This window comes from Cordyceps militaris, assembly GCF_000225605.1.
Source record: "Cordyceps militaris CM01 unplaced genomic scaffold CCM_S00002, whole genome shotgun sequence".
Classification (NCBI taxonomy): domain Eukaryota; kingdom Fungi; phylum Ascomycota; class Sordariomycetes; order Hypocreales; family Cordycipitaceae; genus Cordyceps; species Cordyceps militaris.
In genome coordinates this window covers 4538075-4558497 of record NW_006271970.1, presented here as the reverse complement: position 1 = coordinate 4558497, position 20423 = coordinate 4538075, and the positions used below count along the sequence as shown (strand labels likewise).

Here is a 20423-nt window from a genome sequence, read left to right as displayed (position 1 = left end):
CCACCAGTCAGTCCTTTACCAGTAATTTGTATGGCACCCAATTATTAACGGCGCGCACAAGTTAGGTAGTTAGTTAGCTGATCCGCCAGAGAGAGTCGGCAACTGCTTTTGGTCATGTACATTAGTAGGTATGTACCTACCAGTAGTTATAAGGTAGGTTCCTGTGCCATGGCCTGGAGAGTCGCGAATTGACGGCATCAGGATGGCAAAAAAATCGCTAGTCTTGCCTGGCTCTTTATTAGATTTATTAGCATTACAATCCTAGTATCCTTTCATCATCTTCCCGACCAAATCTTGTCGCGCGTCTGACTACTCTGCCGTTAGAAGTACAGGTAAGTGGTAAATAGGCCGAGGCACCTTCGAGTGATTGTTGCGTTCCAGCGCTGCGCCTCCATTGGGCAGCCATCGGGCCGCTGGGTGCAGCTCTCTTACCTATGTGTTTATCTAGTTATCGATTCTAACCACCCAGGCTGGCACTCTTGACTCTTGGCCAATTACAGCCTCTTTGACCCCGTTTTCGCCGTCGCGTACAGGTATCCGTCCGTACTCACGGATGTGATAACTACGAAGTACATACGAAGTAATGTGGTGGTTGTCAGCTTGCAAGTGCCGTCCCCACTGCTCTGTTTCAGGCCGGAAGACATACGCGGTTCGGTTTTCGCTTTCATTTCATTTGACTTTTTTTTATTCTCGGCGCAAAACTCGAGTGTGCCACTCTCTGCATTTTATTTTTATACTGTTTAATTTAACGGTACGGAGTAGTGCCACTACATACGAGATCGGCAGTGTCGTCTCACTTTCGGCAGGCTAGTAAAGTGTGCTGCTTTTTGTCATGACTTGTTGTCGCGGCATTATCAATTATCAATCACCACTTGCAATCTATGCATGTCATGTTATCCCGAATGCATAATAGTGTCGGGGCCCGATGGGTGGCCATCCGGACGTTGCCAAGGCAGGCTTCTTCTGATCTTTGCTCTGTCGCTATACGTACCATTTAGCGTTACAAATATACTCGTTCGATTGGACCTTGTGTTGTGACCAGCGGTTATTGTAGCTCGTAAGTTATTAGTGCCTTGGAGGGTAATGGGCAGATCAACTTTACATGTCCATCTCATCCGTAGCTTTCTAGCGGGTGATACGGTACTTTGTGTTGCTCTGTAATTATGTGGTTATTGATACGGAAGGAAATCGCTGTTCTGTGTTTCAGGTGGTATTGGTGGATTTTGCTATTAATCGAATTGTTAAGTAGAGCCTCCTACCAAGCGATAGCAACGTAGACAGACGACCCGACCCTAATAACCTACAAAACTCAACAACCTAGTCAGTGAGTGGCTCTTTGAATAACGAGGTTGATCTGGGCTACTCGTTGCCCAGTTGAACGGTCACTGCCCTACCCTATCGTGGCATTTACAACTAGATATCGGCTCTCTCTCTTCGATTGACTCGCCGACTAATAGTCCCATGTGTATCATGGAATCTGCAGGTATGAACATTGGCGCGTAGTTCACCTGGTTGGGCACATAAGCTTATCGTCTTACCATTAGTGATGTACTTGCCCGGTGGTGCATTCCCAACATACACCAACCAGCACTCGCTCACAAGTAGCATCACCCAACAGCAAGATTGCAGCAGAAGACACGGCTTTGCAAGGACCACGAAATAAGAGGACTCGATGACCAATAATTCACAGTGGACGGACCATATTCCCGACAACCACCGTGGTAGCTCTAAGGATAATATCTATCGCCATCACTGCGTTGCGGTTCACGCTTATTGTAATCATCCTTGACCGCCCTCTTCCGGCGCTCAATATCAACACCCCTATCATCATCGTGGGCTCGATCTCGCCTTTTCCCCACGGCATCCCCATCTTGATCATCTCGCCTCGATCGCCTCGCCCTCTCACCATCTTTATCAACTTCTCGCCGTTGATCGGCAGAACTGCCACCCCCCTCATCATGAGCCGTCTTCTGTTTCCCCTCATCATCGAGATATTTGCCAGAATCTCGCGTCTCACTGCCGGTAACATTGTCATCTCCACCATCCCCATAATCCCCACCATGGCGACGAGGGCGGCGGTGATGCCGGGGCTTGTCATCATCATCATGATGCTGGCGCTCCAGCCCGCGCTCCAGCTCCTCCCGATTACGCCGTCGTTCTATTAACAATGTTAGAATTTCGAGTATACACGTACAATTGGAATAGCATACCTCGCAGAACCTGAGTCGCGGCGGCATATGCCTGTATCTCCTCCTTGCTTAGAACTCGCAAAACAATTACGAAATCGTCTCGTTCCTCGAATCGCTCCTGCCCAATAGTGAGAGCCTCAGAATTGACCACCTTACGATTGACCTTCGTCCAACGTGCTCCAGGAGGGACCTCCTTGAGCTTCTTATCTTCCTTATGAGGAGCAACACCTTCCCGCACTGGGTTGGCTTCCTCAGGAAACTTGGCGCTTGGCTGCTTTAAAATGCTCTTCAGAGGCTTGTCGTCTCGCTTGTCACGAGGGGGCGAAACGAGGCGAGTATGTTTCTCCTGAGCCGGAAAACCAACGGCGTAGCCGTCGTCATCCCCATTTGACACGGGAATACCAGTACCTTCCTTCTTCGGAGATGGAGTGCGGGTTTGGCGTCCAGGTTCAACGGCCGCTGCGTCTTTAGATTGCTGTTGGCTATCATGCATCTTCAGAGCAGCAAGCTGCTCCTGTATTCGACGAAGATCAGCGGTGTTTCTAGGATCAAAGAAGTCAGATGGTGATTGCCTCCTTCTCATCCTGTCCCTCCCCGCATCATCCGAATCGGATGCCGGTGGGGTGCCATACTTGACCAAGGAAGCCCCCCCACCATCTGAGAGGCCGATAGAATCCTCAGCGCCTTCCCTGAAGACTTCTGACCGAGGGCTATGGCGGTCTTTGGTGGCCTCAATAGAGCTCTTGGTTGAAGAGCTCCCAGAAAGCTCCAACGTCTTAGGACGGTCCGAGTTACCAGCCGCAGGACCGCAGGTAGAATCTTCCTGCTTATAAAGATCCCCGGCAGGTTCGTTGTCCTTCCTAGAAGCAACAAGACCAGCCGCTGCTACAGTTATGCCGAGGCCGGTACCCGCGGCTTCAAGAATACCGTTGGAAGCATCTCTGTCACTGTCTCTTCGGTCGCTCCCTGTATGCTTGCTTTCGCCAGAATGTGGCAGCATTCGATCTTGTGTGTATTTCCGAGGCTCTGACATTAGCTCCTCACCAGAGGCTAGATAATCACCCCGTCGGGACTCCTCTCGTCCCCGTCGGCCGTCCCGTCGGCTATCACGTCGGCCATCTGAAGTACCTTCTGGACTTGTACGAATACCGAAACCACGATTTGGTATACTGTCATCGTAGAACTGAGTAGAATGCGGGCGCCGACTTCCAGCTGTTCTATCGTCGCTGCGATCACGAAAGTGGCCGCGCCGATCCCGGACGTCGTCGCGAGTGTGAGTTGAGCTGTGCCAGTAAGATGGCTCCTGACTGACGGAGACCGGCCGCCTATGCCTCGTCTCTCCAACGTCTCGAAGATCGCCAGACGTTTCAGATTGGGAGATCGGCCTTGGAGGCTTTGGCGCGGCGGGGGGGGCTTGGCGATCCTGGTCAGGAGCGTTATCTCTATGTACCTTGTCAAATCCACGCGTGAATGGCGGAGGACCACCACGCACATCAGATCGTTCGTGTGGAACGGTAGAGCCCCTGCCGATCTCGTATCTTAGACCATCGCTTCTCCTGTGATTGCCGGCGTAGGATGCTCCTGGACGAGAATAGCCTTGACTAAAACTATCGTGTCGTTGGGTCCGAGATGGCTTAGAGTGATCAAGGTCATATTGAACCAATTCGCCGGCATTTGTATACCTGTACCCATCATCGCCATAGTCAATGGTTGCCGCACTGTGGCGCGAAGTGCTTGGGTAGGTGACGGAAGGCCGAGACTGGCGGTAAATTTCGGCATCGCGAGGGCTCAAGAGGCTGTCTCCGCGGTCTCTACGACGAGAATGATCTTCACCATGGTATGGCCGCGCAGAGCTGCGAGAAGGACTCGTCGAGGCGGGTACAGCATAGTATTGAGAGTTGGCGCCACGATAGTCGTCGTGGACGGGACTGCCAATTCGCACACCGGCACTATGGACCGAGTTGTTATGGGGTCGATCTTTTTGTATCGTAGTTATGATGACAGGCGGCCTCGATACCGAGTCCATGGTCAACCGCCTGGTGTGGCTATGGTCGCGTGTTCTAGGGTGAGATCGGGGATCTTGCGTGACGGCATATGTTCTTGTCGTGGCGGGTTGGCCAGAATGAGTCGTAGTACTTGAGTAGCCACGAGGCGTGGTAACAGGGTGACGGCTGCCACCGGCTGCCAAGTATGAGTCGTCTGCATATGAGGGCTGGTACACCATGCCGGCGGGAAGAGAGGACCGGGAGGGATTCGTGCTCGCCGGCCTAGCGTGATGGTAGCTGCGATGTCGATCGGCCATTGTTGAAAATACAGATTTTCGAGTCGATGGGGGTTGGAAATAGGCCACAAGGATGGCAGTGCAGCGCCGTTGCGAAAAACGCTAAACTCGGAGCGTTTGTTGCAGCGCCCGCCCTATCGATGAGGGGCGATGAATACCTGTCGTAGCCGGAGCGCCGGGACTAAGCTGTCGAACTGGGCTTATTTGGCGCAGTCCTTAAAGTCAATATGACTTTAATGGTAGAGTAGAGGACCGAAATAAGAACAAGTTCGCTTCGTTGGGTAGGCGAGGCAACAAGCTCAATATTTAACGACGCTGGCTTGAAAACTTGGCTATTGAGACGAGTCAGAACGTCCACACCCGGTCTGGCAGTGGTCAAATGCAGATCTAGTGACTCTGGAGCGACAATGCGTAACGGTGAGCCTGCGAGGTGGGTTGTACGTAATAGTACAGTTGTTGAGTTGGACAAAAGAGACTCCAATTGCGGCGCGACACTGGGAATTGGATGGCACAACTCTGGGTCGGGAGGAGCAGAAAAAGATGAGGGACGGGTAGTTTTTCTAGCTCCAGCGAGCGGCTGACCACCACCAACGACGTCACCTCCCAGTACCTAACTACCTAGGTACCTACATACCACCTACCAGGTAGGTATGTAGGTAGCTACTAGGTAGTAGGGTATGGTATTGGTGGAGTAGTCGTACTGTACACAATGCTTAATTACAAGCACCTGCTTTTTTTTTTGACTGAATGCAAGTGGACAAGGGAACGGGCCTGAAAAATTCCCTGCAGAAGCGACCAAATGTACTTGCAAAGAGCATGCCCCATGCCCGCCAAAGTCGCATACCTACTACATGCGCTCCGAGTCTGTGCAGGGCTAATAAGTGCTAACTAGGTAGTTACCTAGGTAAGGTATGTAGGTATCCAACTCAACTGCTATGATCCTACTCTTCGTGGGCGCTTGGCAAACACCTTCCCCGCCTTCTCTCTATCGCTGACGATTAGCAAGGAGTACGCTCCATGCATGTTATGCAGCATGTTCTACAGTATTGTGGCACTCTTTCGAGCCTAACTGGTGATCAATCTGCAGTGCGTGGAACATGAGCTGCATCATAGTCCCTAGGTAGGCATGGGTTCGGTGAAGCTAACTTGTCATGTCATGTCCGCTCCTTGCATGTTTTTAGCTACCTGAGTTAGCACATTAGTCTAGTGCGCTTCCGTCGGTCGACGGGGTTGCCTTGGCCTGCCTTTTGCCAGGCTGCCTTGGCTCCTGAGTTTATCCCGAACTGCCGTCAACGGTGTCTAGTGCTGCCTAACATTGACTGGATAAGGTTTTGTCGGTGAGGAAATGAAATAAAGTATATAATACTGATATAGCGTATTAGATGAGTTCTGTACGGCATTGATTGGGCAGCGCTAGCTGTGTAGCCGCATTACGATGCCCAACGACAGGGATGTCCGACACGCCTTATGGCATCGGAATACTCCCGAAACAATATTTCTTAGTTGAAACGAATTGTTTGAACATTACACCCGTATGCGTTGCTGCGTCATCGTCAAGCCAACGAGCCCAACAGTGGCAATGCCACGAGGCATGCTTCAAGATATCTCGCAAAGCCCGATAACCAAATGTAAAATGATTCAAGCATCCGTCATCATAAACTAACCCTTGCCGCCCAGCTACTTGGACTCTCCACCACCACCAGACTACCTAGCTTTCCGTGTACTTTTGTCGACATTCACGGCCGTCAAGACCATGGCGCGTGCGTCATCTTGCTCTGCCCTGTCTTGAATATTTTTGCCTTCTTTTGCCCGACATGTTGGTGTTGATACCAACCTGGTAGTCGATACGCTCAGTTCATGATGCTTAGGTCCTTGTCGCTGAATTGGCTGGCATGTCAACCTAAATCATCCTCACGCCCGCATATTTGAGAATATACATACACTGATGTACTCAACCTTGCGACGTCTCACTGTGTCGCTAAGCTGGTTGAAGGTTAGGAGTGATATTAGAGGTTGGTGACGGGGATTCGTGACTGGGAGATAGCATTTCTACAACCTTTCGGTTTGGCTCGAACAGCCAACCCATAAATGTCGCGCGCAAACTCTTTCGCCGATGTGCTTACTTGATAAATTTTAATATAATCTTCTATATATGTTCCTAACTGAGCGACTCGGCGCTATTCGAGGGTGGTCATAGGATAATAGTTTTGATATTTGGGGCTTCTTGAAGCATGCCAGATTTGAATCCCCCAACATCTACCGGGAGGGGTTCGCTAGCCAGCTCTCTACGCAGTAATTAGCCTGCGCAGTGTCAGTGCTTTTTGGCGTAACTTTGTCTTCAAACCAGAGTTTCGAATACTCGAGTTCATGGCGTTCCAGTTGTAGGGATAATTGGCCTTGGGAACAAGACCATATTTACTGATAGGCCCGGTATCGCTGCTCGTTCGCCTACATCCCCAACAAAAGTTCTGAGCAATCTGGCTGCCCAACTCTTCATACCCAGTATCGACGATTTGCTCGAGGAACCAGGCTGCCTTTTCGAAGTTGTCCTAGAAAAGGAGGCACGACAGGGACAGCTCGAATGACTTAAAAATTGTCATTCTGCATGAGAGTAATCCGGGACACATTTTGCCAAAGCAAAGAGCCAACAGCGACCACTTGATCCTTTGACGTGATTTGGATCTTCCTCGAGTGGGATTGCATGGCTGAAAATCGGCTGATCAGATCGAGCAACTGGCAAAGATATCAACACCTGGCACGGATTCGCTAAACTCAGTGGGGTCAGAGCTATCACACATTTACCATGTGCGCCAGCAAAAGTGGTGGGCACCCACACGAATGCTGGTGCTCTATCTTGCCCTAAGTCTCACAAGAGCAAGCATGGCTAGAATCGGCAGCTAATCGGCTTGAAAGACAGACCACGCTAAAAATGTTAGTTAATACATGATCTGGGTCATTTAGCAGTTGTTGAATAAACTTATTGAAAGTGGTAGGGTCGACGCCCTGCGGAGCCTTGAGTTGTAATTTCTCGCTTGATATTCCAAAGTAGCCTTCATCTATACGTAATTGCTGAACACGACCATATACGTGTGTCGAGTTGGGTCAGTTGATGTGATGGCCTGGACGTCTAGCCGCCCATAGCAAGTCGCTCGGAATATTAGATGTAAGCGACCAGCCATCAAGGGGCTACGTGCGTAGGGCATGTCAGCAAGGTTGCTTGGGATGCTCAAGCTTCAAGAAGTAGTAACACCGACATCTGTTCCGAGGTCACGGGATCCGACTAGAGAGGCAAAAACGCTCGCCACGCAATCTAAGGAAGGCGACTCCATGTCACTTCTCTTCCCTCCATTGTGAGTACATCATCGCGTGTCTGTTACCGGCGTTTCGAAAACCTGCCAGCCACTCTCAGACAGATCGACGAGATCAGTGGTCAACTAAAACTAAGAAAGCCGCCATGCTGGATCTACCAGAGGTAAGTAAAAAATGAATGTCGCCAACAAATTAATTGTAAAGGGTGTAAATACAGGCGGGTAAATGCAAGTTGGCCAAGTCAAGTTATGACGATGAGGTGTGGACAAATTACACATGGTCACTAGTCCGAGAAAGACAACGCCGCGACTGACGTCAAATGGAGGCGAAGATTTTCGGATACGTAATATAGATCAAAGAGCAATGCCTGACGTCTGCATAAGCGCTGGTGGACAGTTTGGGTGCGTCATGCGGACTTCAGTCGGCATAAGAGCCCAATCCTAGGAGAAGTGCCAAGGTCAGAGCGTTGCATTAGGAACGAAAAATAAAAACAGAGACTACTAAGGTCTTTCATCATATTGTTGCAGGCAATACAGCCTAATATAAACTAGCTACATGTCCAAATATATAGATCTGATTCATACATGACTGAGCGACGCTTCTTACAGGCGAGATCCGTGAATGACCTTCATGTCAACAGCAAGCTCGCGGCCATTGTCGTTGAGGACGAGGGCACGGACGCTACCGCGGCCAGACTCAAAGGCGGTGCTGAGACGAGACCAGAGGTTGGACTGGTCAATAACAGCCAGGTTCTGCTTGACATCGCCAGTCTCGGTCATGGCAACAATGTTGCCGCCCTGGAGGTCAAGCACACGGTACTGCTTGAAGACGGGACCGAGCATGGTCTGTACAACCACGCTGGGGGCGGGGTTGGAGACGAAGGAAGACTCCTCATGCAATTGGCGGGTGAAGAGATCAACGCCGAGGTAGCGGTACTGGCCGGTGGCAGACGAGGTAGAGACACGGATGACCTGGCAGGGGCGTCCCTGCAGCATCAGGAAGTCACCAATGCGAATGTGGTGGCAAGGAATAGTGACCGTGTTGGGCAGATACTGGCTAGCCTCCGAGGAGCGACCGCGGGGAGCAGGGCCCTCACGGACCTCTACGTCGATGTGATCCTCATGATGCCCACGGGGGTGGACAACGCGGTCAGCAAGCTTGTGCATGCCGTGGCGGAAGGAGTGGTAGTGACCTGGCAGAACAATGAGTAGGTGGTCACACAGGACGAGGGTTGTGGAGGGCGCGACATACCGTCTTCGTCGTAGTAACCCATCTTGGACTTCTGATCAGCACGACCGTAACGGAAGGGCTCAAAGGTCTCTTCGGTGATCTTGATGTCCTCTCTGTGAACAGACGAGGGGCGGGCGCCGGCGTTGACAGTGTACTCGTCGACACGGATGTTTTCAGACTGGAAAGTCTGGGTCTGAGGAGCGGCGTCTACGGTGGTGGTGTATCGAGGGCGGTAACGCTCGCGATATTCACGTTCGATGTTGTCAATGGGGCTGCCGTACGACTGGCGATGAGTATCAACCTCAATATGAGTATCTGCGTACTCGCTGTGTGCAGGTCTAGGAATTCTTGTTAGTACCATGGTTGGGGAGGATTGGTGCTCAGGTGGCAATCTCTGGGGCACTGAAGCCCCTGGACCAGGGTGGCAAAGCTTCACCGCACCTCTGGGCTGGGCGCTCAGGCAAGGCTTGCATGGAACGGAAGGCATAAATTGTGGAAAATGGCCAGCGGATGCTGTCGGACTGGGGAGCGAGAGCGGAACCAAAAAAAAAAATTCGATTGGAGCTTACCTGCGATCTTCCTTGACGTACTGCTGCTCCGACTGGTAACCGGGACGGCGGCGAAGATCTTCTTCACGGGTAAAACGGACTTCTTCCTCGTTGACCTTGTGAGAAGAGTACTGGCCTTCCCGTCCGGCTGCTAGGTTGGCGGGGAGATTGATAGCAATCTCCTCGTGAGTCTGGGTGGTCGTCTGCGACTCGCTGTCCCTGTATGTCGAGGGAAAGATGCTGAAGGGCACGGGGACACGGGCTTCAAAGTCCAGATTGGCGACTTTTGCCTAGCGAGAGAATCTTCTCAACAGCCTTCCGTAACGAGCACGAAAGGATGACAAGAAGTCCTCTGGCTTTTGTCTTGGGAACAAAAGTCGAAGAAGGGGGAAGAAAAGAGAGGAAAAGGGTCCTCGGTAAAGGCTTTTCTTTCGAGAGATGCTGTGTCTGGGAAGTAGTGATTGGAAAGGAAGGATGGCGGCCTGACGGATGCAGCAGAGCGATGGCTTTTGAGGGCCGGGGAGACGGGGATTTGGGCTACTGACTACAACCTGTCGTTGCTTGGGGCTGTATCCTTGAGATGCCTGGCGTGTTTACGCCGGCTGGGGGTTTGTTTACTTTCAGCCAAACAGGAATAGCCTGATGACAACACTCCACTGGGAGCGCCTCAGCTTGAGTCTACTGGTTCAGAGAAGACGAGATGCACGGCCGCCGAAAGCCCCGGCTCGAGCAACCTGGCACTTCCCTTGCTGATACGTACTACATATCTGCATGGGAGACGGTGGCACCATACGAATATGACTGGTACATACATAGCCTACCTAGTTAGGCGAGGCCGCAGAAGCAAAAAAGGGGCTCAACCGACAAGATAACTATGAGGTGCTACAGATATCAGGCTAAGAAAAAGCGGACAGCTTCGCCATTTCGTCGGCGTAGTTAGTACGAATTAGTTTTGCCCGTATGCCCGTTATGCCCGTCAATGCCCAGGTTAGTGTGGTTATGCCTATTCACTGTTGGGCTTTTAACTCCAATGCTTGATGAGCTGGCGGCTGCCCACAATTGGGCCGCCCAAGCCTGGCTGGTACCCTGTGCCAAGAAACGTTTTGTAAAGGGGGTTTTCCTTTTACCCCCAATAAAGAGAGCGTCGATGTTTCGGAAACTCATCTCATAACCAGCCAATGTGGATTGGCACACGCGCTCCACACCAGGCACAGGTACCTAGGTACCTAGGTACCTATCTTAGTACAGAGGTAGAGGTGCGATTTGGGCAGCCAAGTGTTCGTCATCTGAAGCCTGAAATTCCAGTGCCCAACGGTTAGATCTGGCTAGGACTTTTGCATCTCAGGGTCTAAATTGAAAGGGGTCTTCCACCAGCGATAAGTAACTATGGTCGTAGAGCTTCCTCTAACTAGTCACTTTGATTGCTAGTGGTGCGTTGTTGACCCCAATTACGATGTATCTAACTAGGTACTTATGTAGCTAGGTACATAGGTACCTAGGTACCTGCCTGGGTACCTAGCTACTGGTAACTACCTAGGTAATCTTCGAGGACGCGTCTGATCGCGCAACTGAGCCAGCCGTGTTGCCACAACAACAACAACAACAACAACAACGCCAATCTTGGGCAGCCCATCTCTGCTGGTTCTTTCAGGCTGTCACAAGCTCAGGCCTTGTTGTTCGCTACTAAGTACCTATATACTATCATGTTCGCCGGCGGCGCTAGAGTTTTAGCGAGTTACTACATATTTTGCATGCCTCGGCTCACGTCCACTTCCAAATTATTTATTGACGGGCAATTTTTCATGTCCTGTTACCCTACGTACATATGCAGCCATTGAGTTATGGCGGCTTTGGACAATAGTTACCTAATAAGGAATGACTGTATCAGAGCGCATATACATGTCCGTACAGACATGGAGGGTACGGATGTGTACATAGTCTGCTAGTAGAATGCCACTCGTGACTTATCATAAGCCTTGCCGTACGATATCGGTCGCTGTCAACCGACGATACTCGGCTCAGAGCTATGACAACAAGGCCATATCCGGCGTTGGGGAACGTACGAGATTTGCGTACAAGTCTTTTTCCTAGCCAGAATCGTCTAGTTATCCTCTAAGACGTGATGTCTGATTCTCCCCGACCATAATACACGTGACACCACCGAATTATGACCACAGCCATTTGCCCCGCCATACCGGAATTGCCCCACGTCCAATTCCCGGGGAGAGACGACACAAGATACCGTATACTTAGGAGCAAGCTGCTTGACATTTAGCTTAACCGCTCAGAGTATTCAAGATGAAGCAAAGATTCTCCTCTCTTGACGTCAAGGTAAGTTCTCTTGAATGTCAAACTGCGCAACACGCTATCCCACCTTGCTCACACGGGTTCTACAGGTAATTGCTCACGAGTTAAACCAAAGCCTAACTTCGCTTCGAGTCGCCAATATTTACGACCTCTCAACAAAGATCCTACTCTTCAAATTTGCGAAACCGAATACCAAGAAGCAACTGCTTATAGACATCGGGTTTCGTTGCCACACGACGGAATACGCTCGCGCCACTGCAGGGATTCCATCTGTCTTTGTTGCTCGGCTGCGCAAGGTGCTTAAGACACGGCGCCTTACATCTGTGTCTCAGATAGGGACTGATCGTATTCTCGAATTTCAATTCAGTGATGGGCAATACAGGCTGTTCCTCGAGTTTTTCGCTGTAAGCAAGGCCACAGACTTATGGCGATGGCTACGCCCATGTTAACTTATTTGCATAGAGCGGAAACGTAATACTCACCGATGCCAACCTCAAGATACTCGCAATATTTAGAAATGTGCTGGAAGGAGATGGACAAGAACCACAAAAGGTCGGGTTGCAGTATTCTCTTGAGAGCAGACAAAATTTTCTCGGAATACCAGAGCTGTCACAGGAAAGAGTGCGAACCGCACTAACCGCAGCGGTTGAAACGGTGTCAGCTACAAAAGGTCACCATTCGAAACCCGCCCCAAAACAAGGAAATGCACTACGAAAGTGTTTAGCGGTGTCAATCACAGAGCTACCTCCAATTATAGTCGATCACGTACTGCAGGCAAACGACTTCGACACTTCGCTCAAGCCAGAGACAATATTGGAAGATGCTAGCCTCCTTAGCAGCCTAGTAGAAAACTTGCGCAAGGCGAGGGAGCTTGTTGGAGCTATTACGTCGTCGCCATCGTGTACCGGATTTATCTTCGCAAAGAAGCCGGCCCAAGAACAAAATTTGCCGACCGAGGACACATCTAGTGAGGCGAAAGCCGGCCTGCTGTATGACGACTTTCATCCTTTCGTGCCCCAAAAATTTCAAAATAACAGCAAAATCGAGATTTTGAGGTTCGAAGGTTTCAACCGAACTGTCGATGACTTTTTCTCCTCTTTGGAAGGGCAAAAACTTCAGAGTCGCGTGGTCGAAAGAGAAGCAGCCGCTCAAAGGAAGCTAGATGCGGCGAAACAAGACCAAGAAAATAGACTCAAGGGACTGCAAACCTCTCAGTCCGACAACTTTCGAAAAGCAGCAGCCATCGAAGCGAACATTGAGCGGGTCCAGGAAGCCATGGATTCGATCAATGGCCTACTAGCTCAAGGAATGGATTGGGTAGATATCGGGAAGCTTGTTGCACGAGAGCAAAAGAAAAACAACGCAGTTGCGAATTTGATTTGCCTGCCCTTGAGCCTGGCTGACAATGTCATTTCTATCCGCTTAAGCGAAGAAGACGATGCTGGAAGCGAAGTGGAAGACCCTTTCGAAACAGACGACAGCGACGCCGATTCTGAAACAGATTTGAATGCCGCCAAGAGCGTCCAGAACTACTCGGACAAAACCATTATTGTTGAACTGACCCTTACACTCAGTCCCTGGAGCAATGCACGGGAATACTACGACCAACGAAAAACAGCAGTTGTCAAAGAAGAGAAAACTCAACTACAGGCCGATAGAGCCATCAAGAGCACTGAGCAGAAGATCAAACACGACTTGAAGAGGGCCCTAAAACAGGAAAAGGCGCTATTACAACCGATTCGAAATCTCATGTGGTTTGAGAAATTTTACTGGTTTATTTCTTCGGATGGTTATCTTGTCGTTGGTGCCAAGGACAAGTCACAGGCAGAGATCTTATATCGGCGGCATTTGGGAAGCGGCGACATCTTCTGCCACGCCGACGCAAACAATGCTGCGATAGTCATTGTGAAGAACAATTCGAATACAGAAGATGCACATATCGCACCGGCCACGCTGGCTCAGGCCGGGCAACTGAGTATCTGCTCCTCCGAGGCATGGGATTCAAAAGCTGGTATTGGCGCGTGGTGGGTCAATTCCAGCCAAGTGTCTAAGTCAACTCCTACAGGAGACATACTACAGCCGGGCAACTTCAATATTAGCGGAGAGAAGAACTTTTTGCCCCCTGGCCAACTGATACTCGGCCTCAGTATCATGTTCAAAATCAGCGAGGAAAGTGAGATCCATCATAACAAGCACCGTATACAGGACGGGGACGAAACCGCTGGTGCTCCTGGGAGGGAAACCGAAACAAACTCCAAACAAGACACTTCTATCATGGACATGAATCAGGAGTCCAGTGACGAAGAAGATGAAGGTGATTATAAAGACGGGGACAAACAACCTACCAGAGCCAACCCCCTCTACGGTGGAAGTCTTGACTTGGATACAGCACAATATGGAGACGGAGGCCAAATAACATGCACTTTAGCTACTCTGGATATCAAGGAGGAGAGCGACGGAGAGACTCCTGAGCCTGATACTGCGCAAGTAGTGGCTGGTACCATTGAGATTTCCACCAACACGAACGGGCCTGTAGCGAGGAGTGGTGCACTATCTGATTTTAAGAAACCAAAGAGAGGCCACAAGGGAAAAGCGAAGAGAATCGCTGCGAAGTACAAAGATCAGGATGACGATGATCGTGCTGCTGCCGAGGTGCTGATTGGTGCTGCTGCAGGCAAACAGAAAGCTGAATCCGAAGTGCAGGAAAAAGTGCAGCGGGAGCAAGAACTTGAGCAGGCAAGAGCGAGACGTCGCACACAGCACGAAAAGAAACAAAGAGAGGTACTCAAGCATGAGGAGAAGAGACGGGCGATTCTCGACGGTGCGGATCGCGAAGCGGACGACGAAGAGAAATATCAGACACCAATCAACCTATTGGTTGGCACCCCACGTCCTGGCGACGAGATCCTGGAGGCCGTCGTCATCTGTGCTCCCTGGGCTGCGCTCAGCCGGTCAAAATACAAATTTAAGCTCCAGCCCGGTGCCACAAAGAAGGGTAAGGCAGTCAAGGAACTGCTGGAACGTTGGAAAGCAGACGCGGGCAGAAAAGGCACTCTGGATGAAAAGAGCACTGATACAGAAAAGATGTGGCCCAGAGAGGTGGAACTCATCAAGTTCCTGAAGGTAGAAGAGATTGTAAACACAGTTCCTGCCGGCCGAGTTCGTCTGGTTGTCGTTGGCGCTACTTCTGGCTCTGGCAAAGGAGGCCATGGCTTTAGGGGAGGCAGGAATGAAGCAAAGGGCGGTAAAAGGGGCAAATAATGAGCGAACTTTTATTTATAGACTAACTAAGAACCAAATCTTGATCTACTTAGGCTTATCTGTAGATATATATGGTGACAAGTTGCAACAATAAAAATCAGAGATCTTTGTGCTTCAGGCAGCAGGATACCTCTACCGACCGCTACCTCCAACTCTTTCGATGTGGCGAATATGATTGGGCATTCGCGCAATACATAGCTCCAAGCAAAAGATGCCCCATTCGCCGCTGGTTGCATCGCGGACGGCATCCTGAAGTTCGCGGCCATACCTCTCGCTGTAGGCCCTTTTGATAGCTTGCATGTGCATAGGGTCCCAGTGATATCTAACAAGTCGAGAGACCAGCAGCTCGCGTCGTAGACTATCCTTGCGCGAGGCTGTTAATGCGTGGTGTAGTAGCAAGGCATCTCGCACGGGACGGTTGATGACTCCATTCAGAATGTGGGCGAGAAGTTCACCCTTGGAAAGTTAGCTCTGCTATTTCTGAAGGGATAGAGCTGGGGGACTTACCACAAGATTTCCGCTCTTCTTGAGCGCTTCGCGGGCAAAATTACCCCTGTAGTGACGCTCGTACTCCTTCAGAACCGCTCTCAGATGAGCATCGCTGCGCTGCAGAACGATGGCGATCATTAACGTTTCACCACCCTTCTCGGTCTTGACTGCTCTTCTCAATTCATCAACATCGCGGTCGATTAAATCGTAATCCAGGGGGAATGCCCGACCGGATTGATCGCGATCTTCCATTCGTCGCTCTTCCAAAACCGTCAGAACCGCCTTTTTGAATTTATCCTCCTTCAGCTCGGTCTTCATGCATTTCGCAAGGCTGTTGTCGTATTTCTTATCCGTAAATGCATCCTTGATATGGCGGATCTCGTCGTTCGTGCGTCCCATGAGGGTTTCAATAAGCAGCTCGCGACGAGTTTTGTCTCCCTGATACCAGAAATTGGCCCAGTAGGCTTCACCCTCCCATATTCCAAGGGCAACAGAGTAGCACGCTTTCATCAGCAGAGGATCTTCGTCTTTGAGACGTGCTCGAATATGCTTCGCAATGTTAACTCCTTTGCGATCGGAGCCTGTCTTGACAATACGCTTGTATTCTGCCCGCAATTCCATGACTTGTTCGTGCGACAAGCTTGGGAGGATCTCGATGAGAGGCTCCGTATCAGGCGGCCGGTCGCCTTTCAAAGCGCGCGCTAGGCGTGATGCAATATCTTCTGGGTCATGGAAACGAGCTCTCCGGTTGCGCTTTTTGCCGTCTCCTTCAGCATCAGAGTTGAGTGGGGAGAACGCATCTACAATATTTGGGGGTTCATTGGCGGTTGCTTGCGATGCAAGAAGCAGCGGCGATGGCATCGGGGAACAGTCCTGGTATGTACCATGGTATGACTCGAGAAGAGGAGACCCTGGAGCTGCGGCCAGTGATATATTGGTAGGGCGCTTTGTGTCAACTGTGAGCGAAGACATTCGGGCAATGGGTGGCAAAGGTGAAGATTCGCGCTTTGATGACCGCCTGTCGCGGGATCTATCACGAGACTTGTCCCGTTCATGCTTGTCGGGCTCAGCTCTCAATAATGCCGGACCTGGCGAGGCATCTCGTCTAGTATCCCGAGATCGGTCTCTTGTGCGCCGAGACGGTTCCAGTGTCAGAGCATTCGATCTAGCGCTCCTCGGATCGTCTGGATACTCCCGGTAGTTTTCAATCTTTGACTTCCTGGAGGACCGATCTTCTCTGTCAGGGCTATGAGAACGTCCCCTGTCATCGTAGTAGTCCTCTATGTACTTTGAGCTGCGCTTGTCCCCGGCTTTAGAACCGGGGATGTAGCTCCCATATGTTGGGGGCGAGCTCGTTTGGGCATTGAGCGGGGGTGAGCCGCCATAAGTTAAGGCCTCGTCTTCGGATTCGGATCGAGCACGTCTGCCTTTTCTTTTGTCATCCCCTTTCTGATCGTCGTAATTCTGACTGTACTTTTGCGGCAGGTACTTCAATCGATCATCACTAGCGTCAACTACATCTTGCTTGTCGCGCCTCGGTTCAGCGCGGCGACTGTCTTGCTTGTCGTTGTATTCATGGTCATAGTTGTGGTGTCTCGAGTCACGAGCCTCTCCGCGACTTTTGTGGCGATCATCGTTGTCGCCTCGGCGGGGTTGAGCCTCGTCGTTGGGGAAAGACCCCGGAAGGTGATTCGATGATGGGGGCTCTGGCTGAGAGTACTGGTCTCTATAATAAGAGCGCTTCTCGTGGTGCTGGTATGGCCGCTGGGTCCCGGGCAGAGCCAGGTCAAAGCTGCTTTCAGAGGGATACGCGAGACGGCGGTCATTTTCAAGCCGTGAGTATATATCGTCATACCGGTCGACATAGCCGTCGTCGGGATACCCATAACTTGGTTCTCGCGTGTCTGAATATGACTTGGTCGCTCGCTCGGTTTCATCCTTAGGTCGTCGGTCACGCGACGTGGATCTAGACCTGTCGCGGCGTCGTTCGCCTTGCACAGCCAGAGACATTGTTGCCACGGGGCGACGGCCGGTGCGGGGTCGGGGGATCAAGAATCCCAAAAGTATGTTTGTTGGGGAGTCTGTGTCTTTTCGCAGGCAGTTCAACTGTCCTGGATTTGGCACAATTGCTGGAAGGCGCAGGTTCTTGTGCTTAGCAATGTAGGAAAACGATCCCAAGCCTGACTGTATGAGCGTGTGCTGGAAAGTGGATGGCTGGGAATGCGCACAACCTCTACTAACCTAGGTAGGTTGGTCGGGCGCATCATGAGACTTGCAGTGGAGTACGAATAAATTTGTGCAGATTTAACGATGTACGCCGTACTGAATCCTGACATACGCATGGTCCTTGCCGCTCTCCCTCCAGTGCTGATCCTGCAGTTTGTCATGTCTTGTCCGCGCTGTTAGTTATTTTCCTTCTGACACGCCTGAAACGCCCAGCGTTGTCAGTCAGTCAACTACGTGGGTGACAACACACCATAAAGGCACGATACTAAAGGGATTCAAGGAAAAGAGGATACATGAATATAATTGTAGCATAAAGAAGATGATAAGGACTGGAAAACGGGAACAAAAAATAGAATAGAATTACTAACCGGTGGTATATTTGTTACCCTGATCCCTAACAACGGCGGTGGGGGAACAGTTAGACTAATAATGTAACGGTGGGGAAACAGTTAGACTAATAACTAATAACCTATGTAGACGATCGGGATAAATTCGACAAGTATATAATATATAAGCACGATAAGCACGATGAACAAACACGGCTAATACGATAAATATATAATAAATACTTATTGCAAATTGACTACTCCCCTGCAAATTTTTCTAGGGGCCTATCCTGATCTGGGTTAGCTTGTTGTCAATTGACCAGATGTACTCCGTAGGTAGACAACACAAGTTCTCTTATCTAAATATCGGTCGGGTTCTGCCCCAAACTTGCAGCACGCTCGCCTCTCTGGAAAACAAATAACGCTTCGTCTTTGCCGCCGAAGCTCGGGAGTGATATCTGGACAGTCCTTGTCCAGAGCGGCTGTTCTCTCTCCATGTATTCGGCCATAGTCAGGTCCTTGAAACCGGTGTATCCATTTCTGTTCTGCGTGCCAACCACAGCTATGGTGTCACCACCATATGCATTAACCAGGTTCTCGGTAAACGCGCCCTGTATGCCGCCGCCGATGCCGCCTCCAACGACAGGGTAGACAATTAGGAGAACCATTTTCTTGCCATTTTCGTGTCTCTTGAGCCACTTGACACCGTCTCCTATCACCGTGTCGTCGACCCAGGACACTCTCCATGCACTTTGCATGTTGTCTATTGGGTGTGATTTCAGGCCGTACGCTCTCAACATGTAGCTCCAGTAACCACTCCCGGAACCCATGTCTGCGATATCACGGCCATCTGCCAATATCCTGAGCATCTGAAGGCTCTCATGCGAGGGTGTCACACATCCGAAATGATGCATGAAAATGGGTAGTACATGGTGGCTTGTGGTTACTCTCTCGGAATATGCACATGGACCGCACCACTCTAATGAGCGACAAGACCATTCCCAGAATTGAAAGTATGGGTTGAAGATTGGTGAAGACTTCACTTTGGGTATCGTTAGTTTCGTTTCGAGAGCCGGGTGTATGTATCTCCTCTCGGTGAGGTAGGTGGCGCACTCTGCCCGGATAGAGTCCTTCTTGGCGTTCGTCTTGAAGTTTTTCAGGGCGGAAAGAGTTGCAGTCTTAGGATTAAAAACTGATACATAGGCGTCTATGTCTGTTCTTGATGGCGCATTTATCTTTGTCCCGTGCATCGTTAGCAATTGGCCCTTGCACGCGTAGTGTGGTGGGAGGAACTTGCGGGAGTTTCGTCGGTTGTTTTATACCAGTTGTGCAGCCCATTGACGCCCCCGAGCTGTACGATATGTTGCACGCGAGCAAGACTTACACTTGCACTGGCATGATATACGTAGTCATCATTGTCTGGGAGCTTAAATAACGTGCGACAGGCACCAAGAAGGTCATCATTTTTCAGAAGCTCATCGACCTGAGCCTGCAAGGTATCATTGGCGGCAACAGCAGAAGGTTCAAACCCCTCGGAACCGATGCAATATTGCTTCTTGGGTTCTGAGGCCATTTTTGAGGAGGCTGTTGACAAGTTTGGCGCAGAGAGCGGTATTTTTAAGAAACCTGTGGTCTGAAAGCTATCTTCGCAGGCTTGATTTGATAGGTCGCCCGCTAGGTAGGTACCTACGCACGCGAGTGAGGCCTGTTTTTTAACAAGTTCATCGAGGTACTAGAAGGGCCAGAAGGCCCAATTAGCGTATTTTAATAATAATAACATGGTACTATAATAATAACATGGTACTACCTACCCTAGGTAGGGGTACCTACGCGCGTGCGGCCTATTTTCTAACAGGGCGCTAGACACGTTTTCTGCTTAACATATAATTTCCCCTATTATAACGTTATTTGGCTACTATTATATATTAAAAAAATATTTATATATTAAAAAATATTTATATTTTTATAAGCTATATTAAAGATATTAATATTATTATAACAAGGGAAAATTATCTATTAAAAAAGTAACCTATTTAATTGTGAGGGAGTCGGGCTCGGGCCCACTCCAGGCTATATCAGGCCTGAGGCTATTACGGGCTCGCCCCTAGCGCGCCCTCTATACTATAAGAGATAGGTAGACTGCCTTTTCCCCCCTTTCTTACTCTATAAGAGAGTTAATACTATTATAATGCCTATTTATAAATACCCTAAGGCTAGTTCTTAATATTATATACTTTATATATCTTAATTATAAAGG

At 50.1% G+C, this 20423-nt stretch overlaps 6 protein-coding genes across 6 annotated transcripts; 1 reads left to right on the top strand and 5 right to left on the bottom strand.

Moving 5' to 3' along the window:
- Nucleotides 1–1727: 1727 nt before the first annotated feature.
- CCM_03347 (uncharacterized protein) lies at nt 1728–4491 on the bottom strand (the record flags this gene model as incomplete). Its single annotated transcript, XM_006668498.1, has 2 exons — nt 1728–2158; nt 2211–4491. The coding sequence occupies 2 exons, from the start codon at nt 4489–4491 to the stop codon at nt 1728–1730; spliced, it is 2712 nt and encodes a 903-aa protein (XP_006668561.1).
- Nucleotides 4492–6755: 2264 nt separating this feature from the next.
- On the bottom strand, nt 6756–7275 carry CCM_03346 (cysteine protease, putative; the record flags this gene model as incomplete). Its single annotated transcript, XM_006668497.1, has 3 exons — nt 6756–7019; nt 7094–7222; nt 7267–7275. The coding sequence occupies 3 exons, from the start codon at nt 7273–7275 to the stop codon at nt 6756–6758; spliced, it is 402 nt and encodes a 133-aa protein (XP_006668560.1).
- Nucleotides 7276–8381: 1106 nt separating this feature from the next.
- On the bottom strand, nt 8382–10330 carry CCM_03345 (woronin body major protein; the record flags this gene model as incomplete). Its single annotated transcript, XM_006668496.1, has 6 exons — nt 8382–8971; nt 9031–9347; nt 9579–9840; nt 9883–10141; nt 10176–10228; nt 10264–10330. 6 exons carry the CDS (start codon nt 10328–10330, stop codon nt 8382–8384), a joined length of 1548 nt encoding a protein of 515 aa, XP_006668559.1.
- A 1525-nt stretch (nt 10331–11855) lies between these two features.
- CCM_03344 (serologically defined colon cancer antigen 1) lies at nt 11856–15125 on the top strand (the record flags this gene model as incomplete). Its single annotated transcript, XM_006668495.1, has 3 exons — nt 11856–11888; nt 11954–12268; nt 12327–15125. The coding sequence occupies 3 exons, from the start codon at nt 11856–11858 to the stop codon at nt 15123–15125; spliced, it is 3147 nt and encodes a 1048-aa protein (XP_006668558.1).
- Nucleotides 15126–15257: 132 nt separating this feature from the next.
- CCM_03343 (annexin ANXC4) lies at nt 15258–17624 on the bottom strand (the record flags this gene model as incomplete). Its single annotated transcript, XM_006668494.1, has 2 exons — nt 15258–15581; nt 15633–17624. 2 exons carry the CDS (start codon nt 17622–17624, stop codon nt 15258–15260), a joined length of 2316 nt encoding a protein of 771 aa, XP_006668557.1.
- A 901-nt stretch (nt 17625–18525) lies between these two features.
- Nucleotides 18526–19739, bottom strand: CCM_03342 (uncharacterized protein; the record flags this gene model as incomplete). The annotated part of the gene is made up of 2 exons (XM_006668493.1): nt 18526–19379; nt 19460–19739. The coding sequence occupies 2 exons, from the start codon at nt 19737–19739 to the stop codon at nt 18526–18528; spliced, it is 1134 nt and encodes a 377-aa protein (XP_006668556.1).
- Between the last annotated feature and the right edge of the window lie 684 nt (nt 19740–20423).